The sequence below is a fragment of the Scyliorhinus torazame genome, chromosome 5, assembly GCF_047496885.1.
Source record: "Scyliorhinus torazame isolate Kashiwa2021f chromosome 5, sScyTor2.1, whole genome shotgun sequence".
NCBI lineage: Eukaryota > Metazoa > Chordata > Chondrichthyes > Carcharhiniformes > Scyliorhinidae > Scyliorhinus > Scyliorhinus torazame.
The window spans coordinates 127,591,473-127,617,009 of NC_092711.1; the positions used below are offsets into that span (position 1 = coordinate 127,591,473).

Below are 25,537 nucleotides of genomic sequence, written 5' to 3' on the forward strand. Positions count from 1 at the left end.
ATCAATAGTCTGTTTGAGGTTGAAAAATGAAATGAAATGCGCGGTTGTTTGGAGGCAAGCAGTGTTGACCTTGGCAAGATGTTCGTCTTCATCGATGACGTGTTGAAGGCTGTGAAGAAGATGTCGTAGTTTCTCCGCTCCAGGGAATTCATCAGGCGAATGACGCACCGGGAGTTTTTCCACAGACCCCAAGAGGCCTACGCGAACCCAATGAGACAACCAATGAACCGGAACAGCAGACCGAGAGATCTGTGGGACTGGAAAATCCAGCCAACAGGAAGGACTGGAAAACCCCACCCATTGAAACAATCCAATCAGCTGATTCTACAGCTCCTCTTCCACTAAACCACTCAGTAAAACTGCCTCGAAGACCGTTCTTGTCCAAATTCTGAACTCAGATCTTTCTCTTCTTTTCCTGCTGTCTCCCATCATGTTCTCTCAGCGCTCATCTTGTCTGTGAGACTTACCCTGTGCTCCTTTGACCCAATTCTCACTAAAACTATTTCACACCCAACTTCCACAATCATATAATTTACAGTGCAGAACAGGCCATTCGGCACATCGAGTCTGCACTGGCCCTTGGAAAGAGCACCCTTCTCAAGCCCACACCTCCACCCTATCCCCAGAACCCAGTAACCCCATCTAACCCTTTTCGACACTAAGAGCAATTGAGCATAGCCACTCCACCAAACCTGCACATCTTTGGACTAGGGGAAAACCGGAGCACCCGGAGTAAACCCAGGCAGACTCCGCACAGTCAGTGACCCAAGCAGGAATCGAACCTGGGACAGTGGAGCTAACCACTGCTACCCTTGATTTATTGGATTCAAGTTCAAATACAAGCCACAATGAAGCATCTGCCGTGGTGGGGTTTGAACCTGCATTCTCAGAGAATTGTGCTGGGTCTCGGGATTACTCATGCAGTGACAATGCCACTGCACCATCACCTCCTCAGTCAATCACTTTGCAGGGCTCGTCCGGGATATGAACCCGGGACCTCTCGCATTTTGGAAACCCCCTAAGCGAAAATCATACCCCACGGTTTTGACGGTATCTCCATGGAGTCAGTGTCTTTGTCCGTTTCCTCTTTAGACAATCAAGTGAAGCTTGGTCCTCACACAGAACACGTGTATGGTTTCCCCCCACTTCGTGAATGGTGTTTTTTTTCAGGCTGTAACTGGTTAAAGCTCTTTCCACAGTCAGTTCACTGGAACACACTCACTCGGGTGTGTGTGTGTCTCGGTGCTTTTCCTGTCACACTGATGTTTGAAATATTTTCCCACAAACAGAACAAACATTTTTCTTTCCACATTTATAGTCTGAGGATATTCAGGTCCTGATCAATTGAGTGACACTGTCAGATCTTAATGTGATATTTGGTTTGTGTTTCCTGTCTGAAAATCCTCTCCTAATGCCCTGGAAAAGGAGTTTACAAAGGCCACACTATCAGTACAGGATAGAAATTCAGAACAGTTAATTCCAATTTCTGCTGAACATTTTTGTCTCTCTTCTGTCCCCAAAGCTGTAAATCCCCGTCCCACACACTCTCCCTCATCCCTGGGGCTGAAATCCAAATAAAGTATTCGATCATTATTTCTGTATCCTTTTACCAAAGTTATGTAATTTGAGGTAAGAATATGCTTTATAAGTCACTTCATCCATTGTGACAGACTTTAATCTGAATCACCCTGACTGAGCAGACAGAATAACAGATGTTAACCTTGTGTCCAGAATTGACTGTGTGGAGATTTGATGAACAATCACAAAGGTTGTTTCACCAAATCTTCCAGGGTTTCCTTCGTTCTTCCTCTCCCTCTCGAACTAAGTTATATCGGATATCAGACTCAGGGTCCATTCTGGTTCTCTTCCTGCTTAGGAAATAACTTCAATCAAATATGGAGAAGACTGAATCCACTGTTCGGTCCCGGCTCCAACCTCCATTCCTGACATACCAACTCTACCCCTCTCCCTGGCAACAGTCTGAGACTTAACCAGTCTCTTTGTAAATTTGGTTTCATACTTGATCCAATATGAGCTTCTGACCTCATAGAATTTACAGTGCAGGAGGCCATTCGGCCCATCTAGTCTGCACCGGCCCTTGGAAAGAGCTCCCTAGCTAAGCCCACACCTCCACCTAACCCTGTAACCCCCCTAACCTTTTTAGATACTATGGCAATTTACCATTGTCACCTCCCAATTCGACAATTCCATTACACACCTGGCTGCTCTCCCACATTTTCCCTCTGTAAACATAAAGCCATCCAAAAGTCTGCTTCCCATGTCTTAATTCACAGCAAGTTCCTTTCCCCTATGAACCCTGTGCTCCGAGACTTGTATTCACCTCCAGTCAATTCTCACCCTTGTTTTCAAATCCCTCCATGGCCTCGTCTCTCCCTGTGTCTGTCATCTCCTCCAGCCCCACAGCCCCCTGAGATATCTGCACAGCTCTGATCCTGGACTCTTGTACACCCCCGATTCTAATTACTCCGCCATGGTTTTAAGTTCCCTCGGCCCCAAGCACTGAATTCCCTCCCGAAACCTCCCCGTCTCCACCTCACTCACCTCCTTTCAGACTCTTTAAAACTCACCTCTTTGACCAAGTTTTTGGTCACCTGCCCTAATATCTCCTTTTGTGTCTGGGTGTCTCACTTTGTTTTATAATGTTGCTGTGAAGTTGACTGGGATGATTTATGATGTTAAAGGTGTTATATAAATAGAAGTTGTTGTTGTTGACTGTAACCCTGACCTCCTGTTTTACAAAATCCCATTGGTTTCACAACAAACTCTCTCTCTGATGTTTTGCCCCCTGCGGGTTTGCAGCCTCTATAAAGACGGCGGCCGTTAACTCAGGCCTGTCACCGGGAGCAGGCCGCAGCTGTCCCCCCGCTCGATGCAAACCCGGGCCCGGAAACTTCTTATTGGGGTTTGGAGCCTCCACCGGGTTTCAGTGAAACCTCCCGGCCGAGACCAGCATCGGCACTGCGCATGCTCCAGCTCACAATGCCCAGGGAGTGATTGACGGCAGCTTTGGGCCAATAGGAAGAGAGGGGTAGGTCTGGAGGACCGAGTGATTGCAGCGGATCCTCCAATCAATCGGAGTGAATCAGGGGCGGGGCTAGGCCCGGTCGCACACGTGGACTGGAGCATGCGTAGTGCTGATCACAGCTCAGGATTCAGGCGGTTGGGTGCAATTCTGCAGCTGGTCAAATTCCGGGCGGTGAGTCCTGCGGGAGGAATGGGGCCGGCGGGTGACTCGGGAGACCTCATAAACACTCCGTGTAGGCCCCACAGTCCAAACACGAAGCTCGGATACGGCAGTTCAACCGGTGAAAGCTGCTCGGGCTTTTCCCCGAGACAGGCCTGGATGGGCGAAGAGAGCCCCGGCTTTGCTCCGCCTCCCATTCACTCTGATTGGCTGGAGGACCAGAAGCTCTTGTTCGGTCACCCAGACCCGCGTCCTCTTCCTATTGGTCCGAACCCGCCGTTAACCAGTTCCCGGGCATTGTGACCTGGAGCAAACCCTTCACAATCATTATGTGGAGATGCCGGCGCTGGACTGGGGTGAGCACAGAGTCTGACAACACCAGGGTAAACTCCAACAGGTTTGTTTCAAATACTAGAAGCACTGCTCCTTCCTCAGGTGAATGAAGAGGTATGTTCCAGAAACATATATATGGACAAATTCAAAGATGCAGATACAGAGTTTGTCTATATTTATTTAACATAGAATTTACAGTGCAGAAGGTTCTGTTCTGGAACATACCTCTTCATTCACCTGAGGAAGAACCAGTGCTCCGAAAGCTAGTGTTTGAAACAAACCTGTTGGACTTTAACCTGGTATTGTAAGACTTCTTGCTGTGTTCACAATCATTGTCAGCTCCCTGGTTTGCAGCTGCGGGGCTTCTCCCTCCCGGGAACCGGCCCAGGTTAACGGGCACCATCCTGCTTCAGACACTGGAGGATGGTTCACATCAGAGGATGGGGGAGGGGGGAAAATAAATAAGAGCTTACACTTTGCACTCAAATCAATGAGGACTCTGATCTCTGGCAAGGAAGGAAACCCTGGCAGGTGGGCGGGGAAGATTCACAAACACCCGCTGGAGGCCCCAAATCCTCAATAAGACCCATTGATTTTGTCAGTCGGCAGGCAGGAGCTGGAGAACTGCACCCAGGCAGAGGAAAGGGAGGGAGAAAACTGGGAGTGGAGGAAATAAATGGGAGTGCAGATGGTGAAATGGGTTTGGATTTCAGCCAAGGCAGGAGGGAGAGTGTGTGGGACTGGGATTTCCAGCTTTGGGGACACAAGAGAGAAAAAAATGTTCCAGAGAACCTAGAATTGCATGTTCAGAATTTCTGTCCTGGACTGATAGTGATGGCTTTTGTAAACTCCTTTTACAGGGAGTTAGAATTGGAGAATTTGCACATAACAAACTGAACCCAACAGAAAGGTTTGTCTCTTTGCAAATTCTATACTGCATTGACAGTGATGACTTTTGTAACATGAGAGATTACAGCTCTCAGGAAAGATTAAATGGAGAGGGGCGATGTGAAATAGTGATCATCAATAAACAACAAGTCATAAATACAAGATAGTTATGAATAAATCCAAGGGGACAATACAGGCAAAATTTTTTATTACAGGTTCAGAATGTGCAACTCATTACCATGCAAAGGAGTTGAGGAATGTGCTGAGATGTTTTCAAAAGGAAACGGGACAAGCACATGAGAGAAAATGGAATCGAAAATCAGCTGAAAGGCTGAGATTTGATAGGTGTGACAGTCGGAGATGTGTGCCGAGTATGGACAGCAGCAGAATCTGTGACAAAATGGCCTACTTGTGTCTTATATATTCACAGTATTTCAATGTAATCTTCTTTTACAGAATATTTGCAGATGCAAACATCATGTCGAGATCTGATTCATTGATTCATCAGGATCGGCCTTTCAACGTGGAAGGAGAAATGTTTGTCTGTTTTGTCTTTTGGAAAAAAATTTAAAAATCACTGTGATTGGAAAAGCACCAAGACACAGACATCCAAGTAATTTTCCACAGTTAGCTGGAACTGAGTTTTAACCAATCACACAGCATGAAATTAAATTGCAGCATTTACAACAGGGAGACACCGTACTCAGGCTTCAACTGATGATCCAAGTTGGAGAGACATAAGGACAATCGCACCGAAGGAATCAAGAAGCAGCAATTGGACATTCAGCCCCGTGAGCCTGTTCCACCATTTAATAACATCACGGCTGATCTGATAGTGACCTCAAATCTGCATCCCACCTCCACCTGATAACTTGTCGATAGCCATGGAGAAACCGTGGAAATGTGGGGACTGTGGGTTGGGATTCAATTACCCATCTGAATTGGAAACTCATCAACGTATTCACACTGGGGAAAGGCCATTTACCTGCTCCGTGTGTGGGAAGGGATTCACTCGGTCATCATACCTCCTGACACACCAACTTGTTCATACTGATCAGAGACCGTTTAAATGTGCTGACTGTGGAAAGAGCTTTAAATGCAGAAAGGATTTACTGACACATCAACGCACTCACACTGGGGAGAGGCCATTCACCTGCTCCGTGTGTGGGAAGGGATTCACTCTGTCATCCCACCTCCTGAGCCACCAACTTGTTCATACTGATCAGAGACCTTTTAAATGTGCTGACTGTGAGAAGAGCTTTAAAAGCAGAAATTATTTACTGTTACATCAACGCACTCACACTGGGGAGAGGCCATTCACCTGTTTGGAATGTGGGAAGGGATTTAAGGCTTCGTCAAACCTCCGGGCTCACCATCAGATTCACTCTGATCAGAGACCTTTTAAATGTGCTGACTGTGAAAAGAGCTTTAAACGCAGAAATGATTTAATGTCACATCAACGCCATCACACTGGAGAGAAGCCATTCACCTGCTCCGTGTGTGGGAAGGGATTCACTCAGTCATCATTCTTCCGGAGACACCAACTTGTTCATTCTGATCAGAGACCTTTTGAATGTGCTGACTGTGAGAAGAGTTTTAAAAGTAAAATTAATTTACTGACACATCAACGCACTCACACTGGGGTGAGGCCATTCACCTGCTCCGTGTGTGAGAAGGGATTCACTAGGTCATCCCACCTCCTGGTGCACCAACTTGTTCATACTGACCAGAAACCTTTTAAATGTGCTGACTGTGAGAAGAGTTTTAAAAGTAAAAAGGATTTACTGAGACACCAACGCACTCACACTGGAGAGAGGCCATTCACCTGCTCCGTGTGTGGGATGGGATTCACTCAGTCATCAGACCTCCTGAGACACCAACTTGTTCATACTGATCAGAGACCTTTTAAATGTGCTGACTGTGAGAAGAGCTTTAAAAGGAAAATGAGTTTACTGAGACACCAACGCACTCACACTGGGGAGGGGCCATTCACCTGCTCCGTGTGTGGGAAGAGATTCACATGTTCATCCCAGCTTCTGCAACACCAGCGAGTTCATACTGGGCAGAAACCGTACTCTTGCCCAGTGTGTGACAAGAAATTTACTGAGTCATCCTACCTGACGAGACACCAACTTGTTCACACTGATCAGAATCCTTTTAAATGTTCTGACTGAAAAGAGATTTAAAAGCAAACAGAATCTGCGGAAACACCAGCGAGTTCACACGGAAACAGAATCATAGCATTTACAGTGCAGAAGGAGGGCATTTGGCCCATCGAGTGCACCGGCCCTTGCAAAGAGCACCTTACTTAAGCCCATACCTCCAACCTAACCCATAACCCGACCTCACCTTTTTGGACACGAAGGGCAATTTAGAATGGCCGATCCACCTAATCTACACATTTTTAGACTTGTGGGAGGAAACTGGAGCACCCGGAGCAAACCCACGCAGACATGGGGAGAACATGCAAACTCCGCACAGACAGTGAGCCAAGCCGGGCATTCTGGGACCCTGGAGCTTTGAAGCAACCGTGCTAACCACTGTGCTATCGTGTGGCCCACATGTGGGAGCGGTACTGGGGAGAGGCTGTTTAACTGCTCTGTGTGTGGGAGGAGATTCACTCAGTTAAACAACCTGCACAGACATTAGCAAGTTCACAGGGAACAGCAGGGTTTGGATTCAGCTGTTGTTGCTGCTGTTAGTCACATCCAGGGCTGAATGATGCCTGGACGTCTGTTTCCAGTGGGGCTCCACAGTTTTCCGGTATATATCAATGATTTAGACTTAAATGTATGCACTACGATTATACAAAAGTTGCTCATGTGTTTCAGACAATGAGGGAGAAAGCCGTGGACTGGGTCAGGAGGATGCCGGCTTGTTGGTCTAGGGGTAGGATGCTCGCTTCAGGGTTTGCGCTACATGAAAGGGCAGCACGGTAGCATTGTGGATAGCACAATTGCTTCACAGCTCCAGGGTCCCAGGTTCAATTCCGGCTTGGGTCACTGTGCAGAGTCTGCATATCCTCCCCGTGTCTGCGTGGGTTTCCTCCGGGTGCTCCGGTTTCCTCCCACAGTCCAAAGATGTGCAGGTTAGGTGGCTTGGCCATGATAAATTTGTTGGGTGGGGTTACTGGGTTATGGGGATAGGGTGGAGGTGTTGACCTTGGGTTGGGTGCTCTTTCCAAGAGCCGGTGCAGACCCGATGGGCCGAATGGCCTACTTCTGCACTGTAAATTCTATGAAATTCTATGGAAAGTGGTAAATGGAAATTTAGATAATGAGAGGTTAGGAACAGACTTCAGTTAACTGCCGATAAAAATAAGGTCACTTCAGGATAATGGAAAAAAACTGATTGGTGGGGAAGCTACAAATAATCCTTTAAAAAAAAAAAATTCAGAGTACCCAATTATTATTTTTTTCAAATTCAGGGACAATTTAGCCTGGCCAATCCACCTAACCTGCACATCTTTGGGTTGTGGGGGTGAAACCCATGCAGACACGTTGAGAATGTGCAAACTCCACACGGACAGTGACCCAGGGCCGGGATTCAAACCCGGGTCCTCAGCGCCGTAGTCCCAGTGCTAACCACTGCTCCAAGTGCTGCCCTAGCTACAAATAATTCTAATAACTTTATTGAACAGTTCTCAAATGGAAAGATACTTGACCACATTAAAACTAAGGATCTGCAATCGATGTTTGACCTAGCAAGTCATATTTAGGGCAAGGTTATAAACAGAGGGCATTCATTTAAAGTGATTAGAAAAATAAACAATGCTGAGCAAGGCTAGGAGAGTGGGCAAAGAAGTGGCAGATGGAATACAATGTGGAAAAGTCAGAGGTTATGGATTTTGGAAGGAGAAATTGAGGCATAGACTATTTTCTAAATGGGGAAATGCTGAGGAAATCACAAGCACAAAGGGACTTGGGCGTCCTTGTTCAAGATTCTCTTCAGGTTAACGTGCAGGTGCACTGTAGCCTCACGGCGCCGAGGTCCCAGGTTCGAGCCCGGCTCTGGGTCACTGTCCGTGTGGAGATTGAACATTCTCCCTGTGTTTGCGTGGGTTTCACCCCCAAAACCCAAAGATGTGCAGGGTAGGTGGATTGGCCACGCTAAGCTTCCCCTTAATTGGAAAAAATGAATTAGGTACTCTAAATTTTTTTTAAAGGTTAACGTGCAGGTTCAGTCGGCAGTTAGGAAGGCAAATGCAATGTATTCAGGTCGAGTGGGCTAGAATACAAGATCAAGGATGTACTTCTGAGACTATATAAGGCTCTGATAAAAGATCACATTTGGAGTATTGAGAGCAGTTTTGGGCCCCGTGTCTAAGGAAGGATGTGTTGGCCTTGGAAAAAGTCCAGAGGAGGTTTACAAGAATGATCCCTGGAATGAAGAGCTTGTCTATGAGGAATGGTTGAGGACTCTGGGTCTGTACTCGTTGGAGTTTAGAAGGACATTTTTAGAAGGACATCTTATTAAAACTGACAGGATAATGTGAGGCCTGGGTAGAGTGGACATGGAGAAGATGTTTGCACTTGTAGGAAATTGGTCCTTAAAACTCTCAAAAAAATACTTTTGGCAGGAAAATCGGCAGGCATTGGAAAATAAACAGAAATTGCGGCAATGTGTTCATTTTAACCGACCCTCCAGTGACCCCCACCCACCCTCCAATCCCGAGCAACCTGCACCCCCAGATATCTAAAGTGAACCACTGTCCTACAGAATGGCAGCCCCCCCACCCCTGCCCACACCCCCGGCCGAAACACCACAAAATACTCACTCTTGTCTAGATTTAATTTGTACTCCGAGAAAGACCCAAACACCTGAAGCAGCTCCAATATTCCCCCTCTTGACACACTCAGTTCTGACACATATAATAACAAGTCGTCGGCATACAAGGGCACCCTATGTTCTATTCACCCCCCCCCCCCCCCCGCACTATCCCTTTCCATACCCCCAAACCTCTTAACGCGATGGCCAACGGCGCTTTTGCAATGGCCAACGGCTCAATCGCGAGTGCAAACAACAGGAGGGGACAGAGGACATCCCTGACAAGTCCCACGGAGAGAAAAGTATCTCGAGCTGATGTTTTTTGTGCGGACACTGGCCCCGGCTCCTCATACAGTAGCTTTACCCAGTCCACAAATCGGGGACCAATCCCAAACCGCTGCAGAACTGCTATCAAGTGTCCCAGTTCTACTCGGGCAAACGCTTTCTCGGCATCCAGTGCCACAACCACCTCTGTTTCCTTCCCCTCCGCCACTGCCATAACCACGTTCAATACCCTCTTAACGTTTGAAAAGAGCTGCCTCCCTCACACAAACCCCGTCTGATCTTCACCTATCATCTTCAGGAGGCAGTCCTCCTGCCTACCTGCCAGTACCTTCTCTAATACCTTTGCGTTCACGTTTAAAAGTGATATGGGCCTATACAACCCACACTCCGTCGGACCTGTATCTTTTTAAGCAACAGAAATCGATGCCTGCCCCAAAGTTTGTGGTAATATCCCTTCCCTATCGCCTCCTCAAATATCTCCATAATCAGGGGTGCCAGCTTATCCTGCAGACACACCAGCGAGTTCACACTGGGGAGAAGCCATTCACCTGCTCTTAGTGTGGGAAGGGATTACATAGAAAATAGGAGCAAGATGAGACCATTTGGCCCTTCGCGCCTGCTCTGCCATTCATTATGATCATGGCTTATCATCCAACTCAATAGCTTAATCCCGATTTCCCCTCTGTTGCCTTTGATTCCCTTCGCTCTAAGTGCTATATCTAACTGTTTCCTGACAACATACAATGTATTGGCCTCAACTATGTCCTGTGGTAACAAAATCCACAAGCTCACCGCTCTCTGATGAAGAAATTACTCTACTCTGTCCTCAGTCGGTAGCACAGTGGTTAGCACAATTGCTTCACAGCTCCTGGGTCCCAGGTTCGATTCCGGCTTGGGTCACTGTCTGGGTGGAGTCTACACGCTCTCCCCGTGTCTGCGTGGGTTTCCTCCGGGTGCTCCGGTTTCCTCCCACTGTCCAAAGATGTGCAAGTTAGGCGGATTGGCCATCCCAAATTGCCCCTTAGTGTCCAATATTGCCCTTAGTGTTGGGTGGGGTTACTGGGTTATGGGGATAGGGTGGAGGTGTGGGATTGGGTAGGGTGCTCTTTCCAAGAGCTGGTGTAGACTCGATGGGCCAAATGATCTCCTTCTGTACTATAAATTCTATGAAATAAATGGTCTACCCTGTATCCTCAGACTACGACCTCTCATTCTGTACACTCCCACCATTGGGAAAACCTTTCCTGCATCTACCCTGTCAAGTCCTGTTGGAATATTATAGGTTTCTATGAGATCCCCCCCCCCCTCATTCTTCTGAACTCCAGCGAATACAATCCTAACTGATTCAATCTCTCATATGTCAGTCCCACCATCCAAGGAATCAGTCTGGTAAACCTTCGCTGCGCTCCCTCTAGAGCAAGAATATCCTTCCTCAGATAAGGAGACCAAAATTGCACACAATCAGCCAGGTATGGCCTCGCCAAGGCCCTGTATAATGACAGCAAGATATTCCTGCTCCTGTACTCAAATCTGCTCGCAATGAAGGCTAGCATATCATTTGCCTTCTTTACCGCCTGCTGTAGCTGCATGCTTTCCTTCAGTGACGTGTACGAGGATATCCAGGTCTCGTTGCACATTTCCCTCTCCTAATTTATGACAATTCAGATAATAGCCTGCCTTCTCGTTTTGCTACCAAACTGGATAACCTCGCATTTCTCCAAATTATATTCTATCTGCCATTCATTTGCCCACTCACTCAACTTGTCCAAATCACACTGAAGGATCTCTGCAACCTCCTCACAGCTCACCCACCCACACAACTTGTGTCATCTGCAAATTTGGAGATATTGCATTTTGTTCCCTCATCTAAATAGTTAGGTGACGCAATGGGTAGCACTGCAGTCCCACCGAGCTGAGGACCATTATTCAATCCTGGCCCCAGGTCACTGTCCGTGTGGAGCCACGTTCTCCAAGTGTCTGCGTGGGTGTCACGCCCATAACTCAGAAGATGTTTACCTCTATTTGCGCGATTCACTCGGTAATGCCGTCTGCAGTCACACCAGGGAGTTCATACTGGGGAGAGGCCGTTCACCTGCTCTCAAGGTGGGAAGGAATTTTGTAATTCATAGCACTTCCTGAGGCACCAACAAGTTCACAACTGATTACAGGGATTGGATTCTGCTGTTATTATTTCTGTTCTCAATTACATCCAGGACTGCATTTGTTCATTCTGTTGGTCAATGGGGATGTTCAGAGAGTTTATTTCTGTTGGACTGTCTGGTCTCATGGCTTCGTCTTCAATGGTCTGATTCTCCTCCGGTTTCCTCCCACAGTCCAAAGATGTGCAGGTTAGGTGGCTTGGCCATGATAAATTTGTTGGGTGGGGTTACTGGGTTATGGGGATAGGGTGGAGGTGTTGACCTTGGGTTGGGTGCTCTTTCCAAGAGCCGGTGCAGACCCGATGGGCCGAATGGCCTACTTCTGCACTGTAAATTCTATGAAATTCTATGGAAAGTGGTAAATGGAAATTTAGATAATGAGAGGTTAGGAACAGACTTCAGTTAACTGCCGATAAAAATAAGGTCACTTCAGGATAATGGAAAAAAACTGATTGGTGGGGAAGCTACAAATAATCCTTTAAAAAAAAAAAATTCAGAGTACCCAATTATTATTTTTTTCAAATTCAGGGACAATTTAGCCTGGCCAATCCACCTAACCTGCACATCTTTGGGTTGTGGGGGTGAAACCCATGCAGACACGTTGAGAATGTGCAAACTCCACACGGACAGTGACCCAGGGCCGGGATTCAAACCCGGGTCCTCAGCGCCGTAGTCCCAGTGCTAACCACTGCTCCAAGTGCTGCCCTAGCTACAAATAATTCTAATAACTTTATTGAACAGTTCTCAAATGGAAAGATACTTGACCACATTAAAACTAAGGATCTGCAATCGATGTTTGACCTAGCAAGTCATATTTAGGGCAAGGTTATAAACAGAGGGCATTCATTTAAAGTGATTAGAAAAATAAACAATGCTGAGCAAGGCTAGGAGAGTGGGCAAAGAAGTGGCAGATGGAATACAATGTGGAAAAGTCAGAGGTTATGGATTTTGGAAGGAGAAATTGAGGCATAGACTATTTTCTAAATGGGGAAATGCTGAGGAAATCACAAGCACAAAGGGACTTGGGCGTCCTTGTTCAAGATTCTCTTCAGGTTAACGTGCAGGTGCACTGTAGCCTCACGGCGCCGAGGTCCCAGGTTCGAGCCCGGCTCTGGGTCACTGTCCGTGTGGAGATTGAACATTCTCCCTGTGTTTGCGTGGGTTTCACCCCCAAAACCCAAAGATGTGCAGGGTAGGTGGATTGGCCACGCTAAGCTTCCCCTTAATTGGAAAAAATGAATTAGGTACTCTAAATTTTTTTTAAAGGTTAACGTGCAGGTTCAGTCGGCAGTTAGGAAGGCAAATGCAATGTATTCAGGTCGAGTGGGCTAGAATACAAGATCAAGGATGTACTTCTGAGACTATATAAGGCTCTGATAAAAGATCACATTTGGAGTATTGAGAGCAGTTTTGGGCCCCGTGTCTAAGGAAGGATGTGTTGGCCTTGGAAAAAGTCCAGAGGAGGTTTACAAGAATGATCCCTGGAATGAAGAGCTTGTCTATGAGGAATGGTTGAGGACTCTGGGTCTGTACTCGTTGGAGTTTAGAAGGACATTTTTAGAAGGACATCTTATTAAAACTGACAGGATAATGTGAGGCCTGGGTAGAGTGGACATGGAGAAGATGTTTGCACTTGTCGGAAATTGGTCCTTAAAACTCTCAAAAAAATACTTTTGGCAGGAAAATCGGCAGGCATTGGAAAATAAACAGAAATTGCGGCAATGTGTTCATTTTAACCGACCCTCCAGTGACCCCCACCCACCCTCCAATCCCGAGCAACCTGCACCCCCAGATATCTAAAGTGAACCACTGTCCTACAGAATGGCAGCCCCCCCACCCCTGCCCACACCCCCGGCCGAAACACCACAAAATACTCACTCTTGTCTAGATTTAATTTGTACTCCGAGAAAGACCCAAACACCTGAAGCAGCTCCAATATTCCCCCTCTTGACACACTCAGTTCTGACACATATAATAACAAGTCGTCGGCATACAAGGGCACCCTATGTTCTATTCACCCCCCCCCCCCCGCACTATCCCTTTCCATACCCCCAAACCTCTTAACGCGATGGCCAACGGCGCTTTTGCAATGGCCAACGGCTCAATCGCGAGTGCAAACAACAGGAGGGGACAGAGGACATCCCTGACAAGTCCCACGGAGAGAAAAGTATCTCGAGCTGATGTTTTTTGTGCGGACACTGGCCCCGGCTCCTCATACAGTAGCTTTACCCAGTCCACAAATCGGGGACCAATCCCAAACCGCTGCAGAACTGCTATCAAGTGTCCCAGTTCTACTCGGGCAAACGCTTTCTCGGCATCCAGTGCCACAACCACCTCTGTTTCCTTCCCCTCCGCCACTGCCATAACCACGTTCAATACCCTCTTAACGTTTGAAAAGAGCTGCCTCCCTCACACAAACCCCGTCTGATCTTCACCTATCATCTACAGGAGGCAGTCCTCCTGCCTACCTGCCAGTACCTTCTCTAATACCTTTGCGTTCACGTTTAAAAGTGATATGGGCCTATACAACCCACACTCCGTCGGACCTGTATCTTTTTAAGCAACAGAAATCGATGCCTGCCCCAAAGTTTGTGGTAATACCCCTTCCCTATCGCCTCCTCAAATATCTCCATAATCAGGGGTGCCAGCTTATCCTGCAGACACACCAGCGAGTTCACACTGGGGAGAAGCCATTCACCTGCTCTTAGTGTGGGAAGGGATTACATAGAAAATAGGAGCAAGATGAGACCATTTGGCCCTTCGCGCCTGCTCTGCCATTCATTATGATCATGGCTTATCATCCAACTCAATAGCTTAATCCCGATTTCCCCTCTGTTGCCTTTGATTCCCTTCGCTCTAAGTGCTATATCTAACTGTTTCCTGACAACATACAATGTATTGGCCTCAACTATGTCCTGTGGTAACAAAATCCACAAGCTCACCGCTCTCTGATGAAGAAATTACTCTACTCTGTCCTCAGTCGGTAGCACAGTGGTTAGCACAATTGCTTCACAGCTCCTGGGTCCCAGGTTCGATTCCGGCTTGGGTCACTGTCTGGGTGGAGTCTACACGCTCTCCCCGTGTCTGCGTGGGTTTCCTCCGGGTGCTCCGGTTTCCTCCCACTGTCCAAAGATGTGCAAGTTAGGCGGATTGGCCATCCCAAATTGCCCCTTAGTGTCCAATATTGCCCTTAGTGTTGGGTGGGGTTACTGGGTTATGGGGATAGGGTGGAGGTGTGGGATTGGGTAGGGTGCTCTTTCCAAGAGCTGGTGTAGACTCGATGGGCCAAATGATCTCCTTCTGTACTATAAATTCTATGAAATAAATGGTCTACCCTGTATCCTCAGACTACGACCTCTCATTCTGTACACTCCCACCATTGGGAAAACCTTTCCTGCATCTACCCTGTCAAGTCCTGTTGGAATATTATAGGTTTCTATGAGATCCCCCCCCCCCTCATTCTTCTGAACTCCAGCGAATACAATCCTAACTGATTCAATCTCTCATATGTCAGTCCCACCATCCAAGGAATCAGTCTGGTAAACCTTCGCTGCGCTCCCTCTAGAGCAAGAATATCCTTCCTCAGATAAGGAGACCAAAATTGCACACAATCAGCCAGGTATGGCCTCGCCAAGGCCCTGTATAATGACAGCAAGATATTCCTGCTCCTGTACTCAAATCCGTTCGCAATGAAGGCTAGCATATCATTTGCCTTCTTTACCGCCTGCTGTAGCTGCATGCTTTCCTTCAGTGACGTGTACGAGGATATCCAGGTCTCGTTGCACATTTCCCTCTCCTAATTTATGACAATTCAGATAATAGCCTGCCTTCTCGTTTTGCTACCAAACTGGATAACCTCGCATTTCTCCAAATTATATTGTATCTGCCATTCATTTGCCCACTCACTCAACTTGTCCAAATCACACTGAAGGATCTCTGCAACCTCCTCACAGCTCACCCTCCCACACAACTTGTGTCATCTGCAAATTTGGAGATATTGCATTTTGTTCCCTCATCTAAATAGTTAGGTGACGCAATGGGTAGCACTGCAGTCCCACCGAGCTGAGGACCATTATTCAATCCTGGCCCCAGGTCACTGTCCGTGTGGAGCCACGTTCTCCAAGTGTCTGCGTGGGTGTCACGCCCATAACTCAGAAGATGTTTACCTCTATTTGCGCGATTCACTCGGTAATGCCGTCTGCAGTCACACCAGGGAGTTCATACTGGGGTGAGGCCGTTCACCTGCTCTCAAGGTGGGAAGGAATTTTGTAATTCATAGCACTTCCTGAGGCACCAACAAGTTCACAACTGATTACAGGGATTGGATTCTGCTGTTATTATTTCTGTTCTCAATTACATCCAGGACTGCATTTGTTCATTCTGTTGGTCAATGGGGATGGTCAGAGGGTTTCTTTCTGCTGGACTGGTCGGTCTCATGGCTTCGTCTCCAATGGTCTGATTCTCTCTGAGCCTTCTTGCAAATATCTGGTTTCACATTTCACAAGGATCAAAAAGTGAAAAGGCGTTTGGAGGTTAGAAGATGTTTCATTACCATTTCTGTTTGGAATCCCCCAAAATCATGCCACATTGCCATGAAGATGGGCTGTGGTGGTTACATGGTTCTTTTGTTTAATTTATCTTGATGCTTCTCACAGAAGAAAATTATTAGGGTATGAGGGGCAGGTTGTCCGAGGTGCACTGGGAAACTACATTAAATCATATGGTGGGAGACAGGCAATCACTAATATTTAAGGAATTATTACAGATTTACACGGGGATTGGTTAGCTCAGTTGGCTGGATGGCTGATTTGTGCTGAGTGACACCAACGGCACAGGTTAAATTCCCATACCGGCTGAGGTTAGCCATGGTTTGTGTCAGTATTTATGCTCCACATGATCCTCCACCCACCCCTCTATATCTCCCCCTCCCGTCTATATCTCCCCCTCCCCATCAGCGTCTCCTTCTATTCCTTTCTCCCTCATGTATGTATCTAGCTTTACGTTCAATGGATTCATGCTGTTCACCTCAACCACTCGCTGTGGTAACGAGTTCGACATTCTCACCACTCGCTGGGTAAAGAGGTTTCTACTGAAATTCCTATTGGATTATTGAATACCTTCATAATCTGAAAGACTTCCATCAGGTCACCCATCAGTCTTCTCTTTTCCGGAAAAAAGCAGCCCCAGCCTTTCCTGAGTGTTAAATGCTCTCAGTTTTGTATATTATGAATCTTTGTTGCACCTTATCCAGTGCCTCTATTTCCTTTTTCTAAATGGAGATCACCAATGTTGACAGAGCTCCCGGTGTAGTCGAACCATCGTTTTAAACAAGTTGAACATTTCCTCCATGCTTTTCAATTCTATCCCTCTGGAATGGAACCCTATGTATGGGCTCCACACTTTAGTAAAGATGTGAAGTTCTTAGAGACGGTGTAGAGGACATTTACAAGAATGGCACCAGAGATGTGGGACTCCAGTTAGTTGGAGTGACTGGAGCAGCTGGATTTCTCTCCTGAGATCACAGCATCTGGAGGGTGGGGAATGAGGCCATTCAGCCCTTTGAGACCGTGTCGGCTCCCTGTGGAGGAAGCCAGTCTGTCCATTGCCCCGTTCCTTCCCCGAATCCCTGTGGGTTTATTTCTCTCAGTGCCTGTCCAATTTCCTATTGAAATCTCTCCGTCATCTCTGCATCTCCTACCCTCATAGGCAGTAGGTTCCAGGTCGTTACCACTCCCTTTACATGAACACAAGGCTCCTGGAGCACAGAGGAGTCTATTTGGCCCATTTTCCCCGTGCCAGCTCTTTGTACAGCGACCCATTTAATCCCAGAGTTCGACTATTTTGTTTTCTTTTTCAGAATGTACCAAATTCCCTTTTGGAAGTTACAGTCCAATGAGATTCTGGCACCATTTATGGACCGTGCATTCCAAATCACAACAACTCGCTGTGTTTTACAACAAATAATTGTGCATATGGTGTGTCTGGAATTTCACAGAGTATTCAAAATGGTGTGAATGACGAGATTATTACACAAAATTAAGACTTAACCTTTATCAATAAATTGGTGAGGACACCAAATGTAATATATCCTCGTTTGCGGACAATTAGAACAAATGTACATTTCTATAAAACCTCTCACTACCACTGGACCTCCTAAAGTGTTTTAAAGCCAATGGAGTACTTTTGAAACATATTCGCTGTTGTAATGTAGGAAGCTGTAAGTACGCATGTGTAATCACATTTAGTTTTTAAATTGTTATTTTCATTATAAAAAAAAAAAACATTTTTAGAGTACCCAATTCAGTTTTTCCAATTAAGGAACAATTTAGCGTGGCCAATCCACCTACCCTGCACATCTTTGGGTTGTGGGAGTGAGACCAACAAAACCACGGAAAGAATGTGCAAACTCCACACGGCAGTGACCCAGGGTGGGGATCGAACCTAGGACCTCGGCGCCGTGAGGCAGCAGTGCTAACCATTGCGCCACCTTGTTGCCCGTAAATTATTATTTTCAAAGTGTATTCACTGGCCTTAGGAATAAGGTCAAGGAAGCCCTTTTATACCTCTAACATGTGCCTTTCTGCACCGTTTCTACATTAACTACGTATTGATTTCATCGCTAAAAACAATAATTAAATTCAAGTTTATTCAGTAGTGAACATTGATCATCATTTGTGAATTGGTGTATTAGGTAATTATATTGCAAAGACTAGATCTTTATTTTAAAAAGTAACACGATCAACCAAAATGTTTCCAGAAACTGCAGAGCTATCAGAATTTGTTTGAAAAAATAAATTACTCGATAATTTCGAAAAGTTACGAAATGTGTGATAAGCCTGTATATATTACATGTACTCAGCAGTGTGACCTCCCACCAGTAGTTGGCATCAGACATCAGTCAGGTGACATCCAGCTACCAGCAGAAGGTTGTAAGGCGTACACGTGGCCAGTCGCACAGAAGGGTAGTTCCAAGAGAGTCTAATGTAACTCTGTGATAACATAGTCTATATAGCATTCTGATCGTTACCTTACCACGTGTACATTAATAAATCATCTTTCTGGCTAACTCACCAGCAGTTCTGTAGAATCATTGCAAGACAAGATCACAGAACACAACACAAAACACCATATTCTGCCAAGAATTGGTGGGCTAGGCATTGGAGCAATGGTATTGTTACTGGGTGAGTAATCCAGAGATCCAGGTTAATGCCCCGGGGATCTGGGATCGAATCTGCCCATGACAGATGGTGAAATTGAATAAAAGTCTTGAATTAAAAGTCTAATGATAACACTCTTGATTGTTGTGAAAATTCATCTGGTTCACTAATGTCCTTCAAGAAATCCACTCTCCTAATGTGGCCTGCCCTACACGTGACTCCAGATCCACAGCAATGTTGTGGTTGATTTGTAAGTGCCCTCAGAAATAGCCTCACAAGACACGCAGTTCAAGGGCTATTGGAATGAGCAGTAAATGCTGCCCAGCCAGTGACGCCCACCCCCCGTGAATGAATAATTTTTAAGAAGGCTCTTTTCAATTTGAAGACGAGTAAGAAACTGTCTCTTTGATTGGATTTGATTTGTCACGTGTACCGAGGTACAGTGAAAAGTACTGTTCTGCGTACAGTCCAGACAGATCGTTCCATACACAAAAAAACAAAGTGCGGATCTTGGCAGTTTGCCCAGTTCACAAAAGAATTTAATTACTTTGTAGACGTAGATTAAGATTTTAATCACCCTCCGAAACATATCTAGACAGCTCATATAGACAGACAGAAACGATACTGTAACTGAATTAGAGGAAATGTTAAAGATTTAACTGAACCACATTTTTGAAAGATTCGGCCTTAATGATAGAGAAACAGGAAAAGCCACTCAGGGAGATGAGGAAATCCAGGCTCAGTGTGGATTTGCTGTCAGCCCTCCTTTCTTATACATGAACGGGATTTAGGTTGCAGAATGTTTCACACCAAAACACAGAGGGGCCAAATATAAGCAACATATAATTCTCAATTCTCTTCCATTTAACTATATTTGACTTTGTTTAAAAGCTGACTGGTCAAATTGAACAAAGATTCATGGGATTTCTGTTACCCAGTGAAATGCTTTCTTTTCTTGGTCAGTCACGTTTGCAATACAATGGTGTGTATTTCAGAGTTATTCAGGGTGAAGATTCGAGATATATTCAATTCAAAATGAAGTCATATATAACAAATAAATATACTGATGTTCAACATTGAATAATGGAACAAATATTGAGTAAAATTAGTGGAAATTTTCTTTCGGAAGATAAGAATGATGCAGTACTGATTGAACAGAGAGCATTATTCCGTTAGATATTTACTGAGCAAATGCTAAAGTTCAATATAAGTTCTATAGCTTATGGTCTTACAAGTTGAGACATGTTTTAAAGGAACAGCTGTCTTCATGTAATACGTGACCTGGCCTCCCAGCCAAACAATTGAATGCTGCAGCAAGACTGTGCAGTTGAACGTTGCACAGGTCCATTGGTACTGTGCTGCCAGCTGTTTCTGTAGCATGGAGGTTATCACATTCACCTAACGCGCAAAAGGTGCCTGGTTCGAAACTGGCAGAAGCATTTAATGCTTCTCATTTATGATGTGGAGATGCCGGCGTTGGACTGGGGTGAGCACAGTAAGAAGTCTTACAACACCAGGTTAAAGTCCAACAGGTTTGTTTAGAATCAGTAGCTTTCGGAGTGCAGCTCCTTCCTCAGGTGAATGAAGATGTGGGTTCCACAAACACAGGTGTAGAAAAATTTAATGATGCAAAATGGTACTTTGAATGCGAGTCTTTGCAGGTAATTAAGTCTTTACAGGTCCCTATGGTGCGACTGGAGAGAGGGATAATCACAGGTTAAAGAGGTGTGAATTGTCTCAAGCCAGGACAGTTGGTAGGATTTCTCAAGCACATGTAATGTAACATGAATCCAGGGTCCCAGTTGAGGCCGTACTCGTGTGCGGAACTTGGCCATCAGTTTCTGCTCGGCCATTCTGCGTTGTCGCGCATCCTGAAGGCTGAACGCTTACCTGAAGATCAGAGGCTGAATGCCCTTGACTGCTGAAGTGTTCCCCGACTGGAAGGGAACATACCTGCCTGGTGATTGTTGCGCGTCGTCCGTTGTCGCAGCATCTGCATGGCCTCGCCAATGTACCACGCCTCGGGACATCCTTTGCTGCAGAGTATGAAGCAGATAACGTTGGCCAAGTCGCACCATTACACGTGTTCTCACGTGTAATGGTGGTACCCATGTTGATGATCAGGCACGTCTTGCAGAGGTTGCCATGGCAGGGTTATGTGGTGTCATGATAGCTGCAATCAATGGTCTGAGGTTGCGCGGTTGTTTGGAGGCAAGCAGTGTTGATGGCCTTGGCAAGATGTTCGTCTTCATCGATGACGTGTTGACGGCTGCGAAGAAGATGTCGTAGTTTCTCCACTCCAGGGAATTCATCAGGCGAATCAGGCTCCGGGTGTTCTTCCAATGAGACAACCAATGAACCGGAACAGCAGACCGAGAGATCTGTGGGACTGGAAGATCCAGCCAACAGGAAGGACTGGCAAACTTCACCCATTGAAACAATCCAATCAGCTGATTCTACAGCTCCTCTTCCACTAACCCACTCAGTAAAACTGCCTCGAAGACCTTTCTTGTCCAAATTCTGAATTCACATCTTTCTCCTCTTTTCCTGCTGTCTCCCATCATGTTCTCTCAGTGCTCATCTTGTCTGTGAGACTTACCCTTTGCTCCTTTGACCCAATTTTCACTAAACTGTTTAACATCCAACTTCCACAATCATATAATTTACAGTGCAGAACAGGCCATTCGGCACATCGAGTCTGCACTGGCCCTTGGAAAGAGCACCCTTCTCAAACCCACACCTCCACCCTATCCCCATAACCCAGTAACCCCACTTAACCCTTTTGGACACTAAGCAATTTAGCATGGCCACTCCACCGAACCTGCACATCTTTGGACTGGGGGAAAACCGGAGCACCCGGAGTAAACCCGTGCAGACAGTGACCCAAGTGAGAACCGAACCTGGGACAGTGGAGCTGTGAAACCACTGTGCTACTGTGCTACCCCTGATTTATTGGATTCAAGTTCAAATACAAGCCACAATGAAGCATCTGCCGTGGTGGGGTTTGAACCTGCATTCTCAGAGAATTGTGCTGGGTCTCAGGATTACTCATGCAGTGACAATGCCACTGCACCATCACCTCCTCAGTCAAGCACTTTGCAGGGCTCGTCCGGGATATGAACCCGGGACCTCTCACATTTTGGAAACCCCCTAAGCGAAAATCATACCCCACGGTTGCGACGGTATCTCCATAGAGTCAGTGTCTTTGTCCGTTTCCTCTTTAGACAATCAAGTGAAGCTTGGTCCTCACACAGAACACGTGTATGGTTTCTCCCCTTAGTGAATGGTGTGGTGTTTTTTCAGGCTGTAACTGGTTAAAGCTCTTTCCACAATCAGTTCACTGGAACACACTCACTCGGGTGTGTGTGTGTCTCGGTACTTTTCCAGTCACACTGATGTTTGAAATATTTTCCCACAAACAGAACAAACATTTTTCATTCCACATTTATAGTCTGAGGATATTCAGGTCCACACCAACCGAGTGACACTGTCAGATCGTAATGTGATATTTGGTTTGTGTTTCCGTTCTGAAAATCCTCTCCTAATGCCCTGGAAAAGGAGTTTACAAAGGCCACACTATCAGTACAAGATAGAAATTCAGAACAGACAATTTGAGTTTCTGGGAAACATTTTTTTTCTCTCTTCTTTCCCCAAAGCTGTAAATCCACGTCCCACACACTCTCCCTCCTCCCTGGGCTGAAATCCAAATCAAGTATTCGATCATTATTTACCAAAGTTATATAATTAGAGGGAAGAATATGCTTTATAAGTCACTTCATTCATGATTTGTGACAGACATTAATCTGAATTACCCTGACTGACCAATTAGAATAACAGAGGTGGACTTCCGGGTGCGGCGATGACCAGCCAAGTCGCACGTTTCGGCATCTCCCGTTATAACGGACTTTTGGGCTCTTATCGGGAGCCCCAATGGCAATTTTCGAAGGCTAAACCCACTGTGAGGCGACATAGAAGGGAGTTCCCCCCCGGATGTGAATGGATAGAAGAGATAATAGTGACCAGATTGTGGAGGATCCTCTGGAGCAGCGGCAAAGAAGGGAAGTGAGAAGCAAGATGGCGGCGGAGGGCAGCCAGTTGGTATGGGGCCTGGAACAGCAGGAGTTCCTCCGGCGATGTGTGGAGGAGCTCAAGAAGGAGGTGCTGGCGCCGATGCTGCAGGCGATTGAGGGGTTAAAGGAGGCGCAGAAGACCCAAGAGATGGAGCTCCGTGGAGTGAAGGCAAAAGCTGCCGAAAACGAGGACGAGATACAGGGCTTGGTGGTGAAGACGGAGACGCACGAGACACTGCATAAGAGGTGTATGGAGAGACTGGAAGCCCTAGAAAATAGCTCGAGGAGGAAGAACTTAAGAATCTTGGGTCTTCCCGAAGGGGCAGAGGGAGCGGACGTTGGGGCATATGTGAGCACGATGCTCCATACCTTAATGGGAGCTGAGGCCCCGACGGGCCCCCTGGAAGTGGAGGGAGCGTACCGAGTCCTCGTGAGAAGACCAAAGGCAGGAGAAACACCTCGAGCAATAGTGGTGAGGTTCCACCGCTACAAGGACAGGGAGATGGTACTGAGATGGGCGAAAAAGACACGGAGCAGCAGGTGGGAGAACGCGGTGATCCACGTGTATCAGGATTGGAGTGCGGAGGTGGCGAGAAGGAGGGCGAGTTTCAATCGGGCCAAGGCGGTGCTCCACAAGAGGAAAGTGAAATTCGGAATGTTGCAGCCGGCAAGACTATGGGTTACACACCAGGGTAAACACCACTACTTCGAGACGGCAGAGGCGGCGTGGACATTTATTGAAGAGGAGAAGTTGGACTAGATTTGAGAATGAGTGTTTGAAATGAAGTAGCGAGGTGGTGGCAAGGGACCGTGAATCAGATGGGGACAAATCTTCTTTCCCCTCGAAGGGGGGGGGGGACACGAAGAAATGTGGGCGCCGGTGGGGAAGAAGAGGGGGAAGGAGAGAGGGAGCTGCGCCATCAGGGGCGGGGCCGAGAGGAAAGCGCGGGCTTTGTTCCCGCGCTATGGAAATTGTGGCGGGAAAAGGGGGCGCAGGAAGGAGGGGGCCTCACATAATGGGAGGCTGAGGATAAATGGGGGAAGCTGAGGTCAGCCAGAGTTTGCTGACTTCCGGAAGCAATATGGGGGGAGCAACTAAGCTAGAGAGGGATCTAGCGGGGGGGGGGTTAACTGGGTTGCTGCTGCTAAGGGGAAGGGGGAGCTGTTATGGGATGGGATGGTCGGGACGGGAGGGCACCGTCCGGGGGATAAGCGGGTACGTGGGAACCGGGTGAGGAGCTGGTCTAAAAAAGGGGATGGCTAGTCGACGAGGGCGGGGGGTAAAGAGCCCCCCAACCCGGTTGATCACGTGGAACGTGAGAGGGTTGAACGAGCCGATTAAGAGGGCAAGGGTATTTGCGCACCTAAAGAAACTAAAGGCAGACGTGGTCATGCTTCAGGAGACGCACCTGAAACTGGCGGATCAGGTCAGATTAAGAAAAGGATGGGTGGGACAGGTATTCCACTCGGGCTTGGATGCGAAAAATAGAGGGGTGGCAATACTGGTGGGGAAACGGGTATTGAGGCGAAGACCACAGTGGTGGACAGTGGGGGTAGATACGTGATGGTGAGTGGCAGATTGCAAGGTGAGGCGGTGGTGCTGGTGAACGTATATGCCCCGAACTGGGATGATGCGAACTTTATGAAGCGTATGCTGGGGCGCATCCCGGACCTGGAGACGGGAAAGTTGGTAATGGGGGAGGACTTCAACACGGTGCTGGACCCAGGGTTGGACCGGTCCAGATCTAGGACCGGGAGGAGGCCGGCAGCGGCCAAGGTGCTTAAGGGCTTTATGGAGGAGATGGGAGGAGTGGATCCCTGGAGATTTACCAGACCAAGGAGTAAAGAGTTTTCCTTCTTCTCCCATGTCCACAAAGTGTACTCCCGGATAGACTTCTTTGCCCTGGGAAGGGCGCTGATCCCGAAGGTGGCAGGAACGGAGTATTCGGCTATAGCCATTTCAGATCATGCCCCACATTGGGTAGATCTGGAAGTAGGAGAGGAAAAGGAGCAGCGCCCACTCTGGAGATTAGACATGGGACTGTTGGCGGACAAGGGGGTATGTGTAAGGGTGAGGGGATGTATTGAAAGGTACCTAGAGATCAATGATGACGGAGAGGTCCAGGTGGGAGTGGTCTGGGAGGCGCTGAAGGCGGTGGTGAGTGGGGAGCTGATCTCCATAAGGGGAAACAAGAGGGTAAAGAAAGGGAGAGATTGTTGGGGGATATTTTGATTGTTGGCGGATGATTTGTTGTTGTATGTCGCGGACCCAGTGGAGGGGATGCCTGAGATAATGCAGACACTCAGGGAGTTTGGAGAATTTTCAGGATATAAATTGAATATGGGGATAGATCGGCAATATGCGGAGGCTCCAGATGAAGGGCTATACAGGGAAAGACGGAGATTGCACACGGACTTTGACTTGTTGACCACGGGTAAGGCGGAGGCACAATGGAGGAAGGCACAGGGAGTGCAGTATGAATATGGAGAGAAGGCGAGCCGGCTGCTGGCCCAACAACTTAGGAAGAGGGGGGCGGCGAGAGAGATCGGAGGGGTTAGAGACGAGGAGGGAAAGATGGAACGGGGAGCGGAGAGGGTGAACGGGGTGTTTAAGGTATTTTACGAGAGGCTATATAAGGCTCAACCCCCGGAAGGGAAAGAGGGAATGATGCG

The 25,537-nt window shown here is 47.2% G+C and overlaps 1 protein-coding gene across 3 annotated transcripts in view; it reads left to right on the forward strand.

Annotated features, from left to right (window-relative positions):
* LOC140421801 (uncharacterized) overlaps positions 1 to 18,296 on the forward strand; it is a 56,085-nt gene extending 37,789 nt beyond the window's left edge. The window contains exons 1-2 of one of the 3 annotated variants that reach the window (XM_072506701.1): positions 3,131 to 3,217; positions 4,883 to 18,296. In XM_072506701.1, the coding sequence (XP_072362802.1) occupies positions 5,311 to 6,600 (1,290 nt within the window). In that variant the 5' untranslated portion in view covers positions 3,131 to 3,217; positions 4,883 to 5,310 and the 3' untranslated portion in view covers positions 6,601 to 18,296. Of the gene's footprint in view, positions 1 to 3,130; positions 3,562 to 4,882 lie in introns of those variants that run through there. The other 2 variants (XM_072506705.1, XM_072506706.1) reach the window with 2 other exon arrangements.
* The last annotated feature ends 7,241 nt before the right edge of the window (positions 18,297 to 25,537 follow it).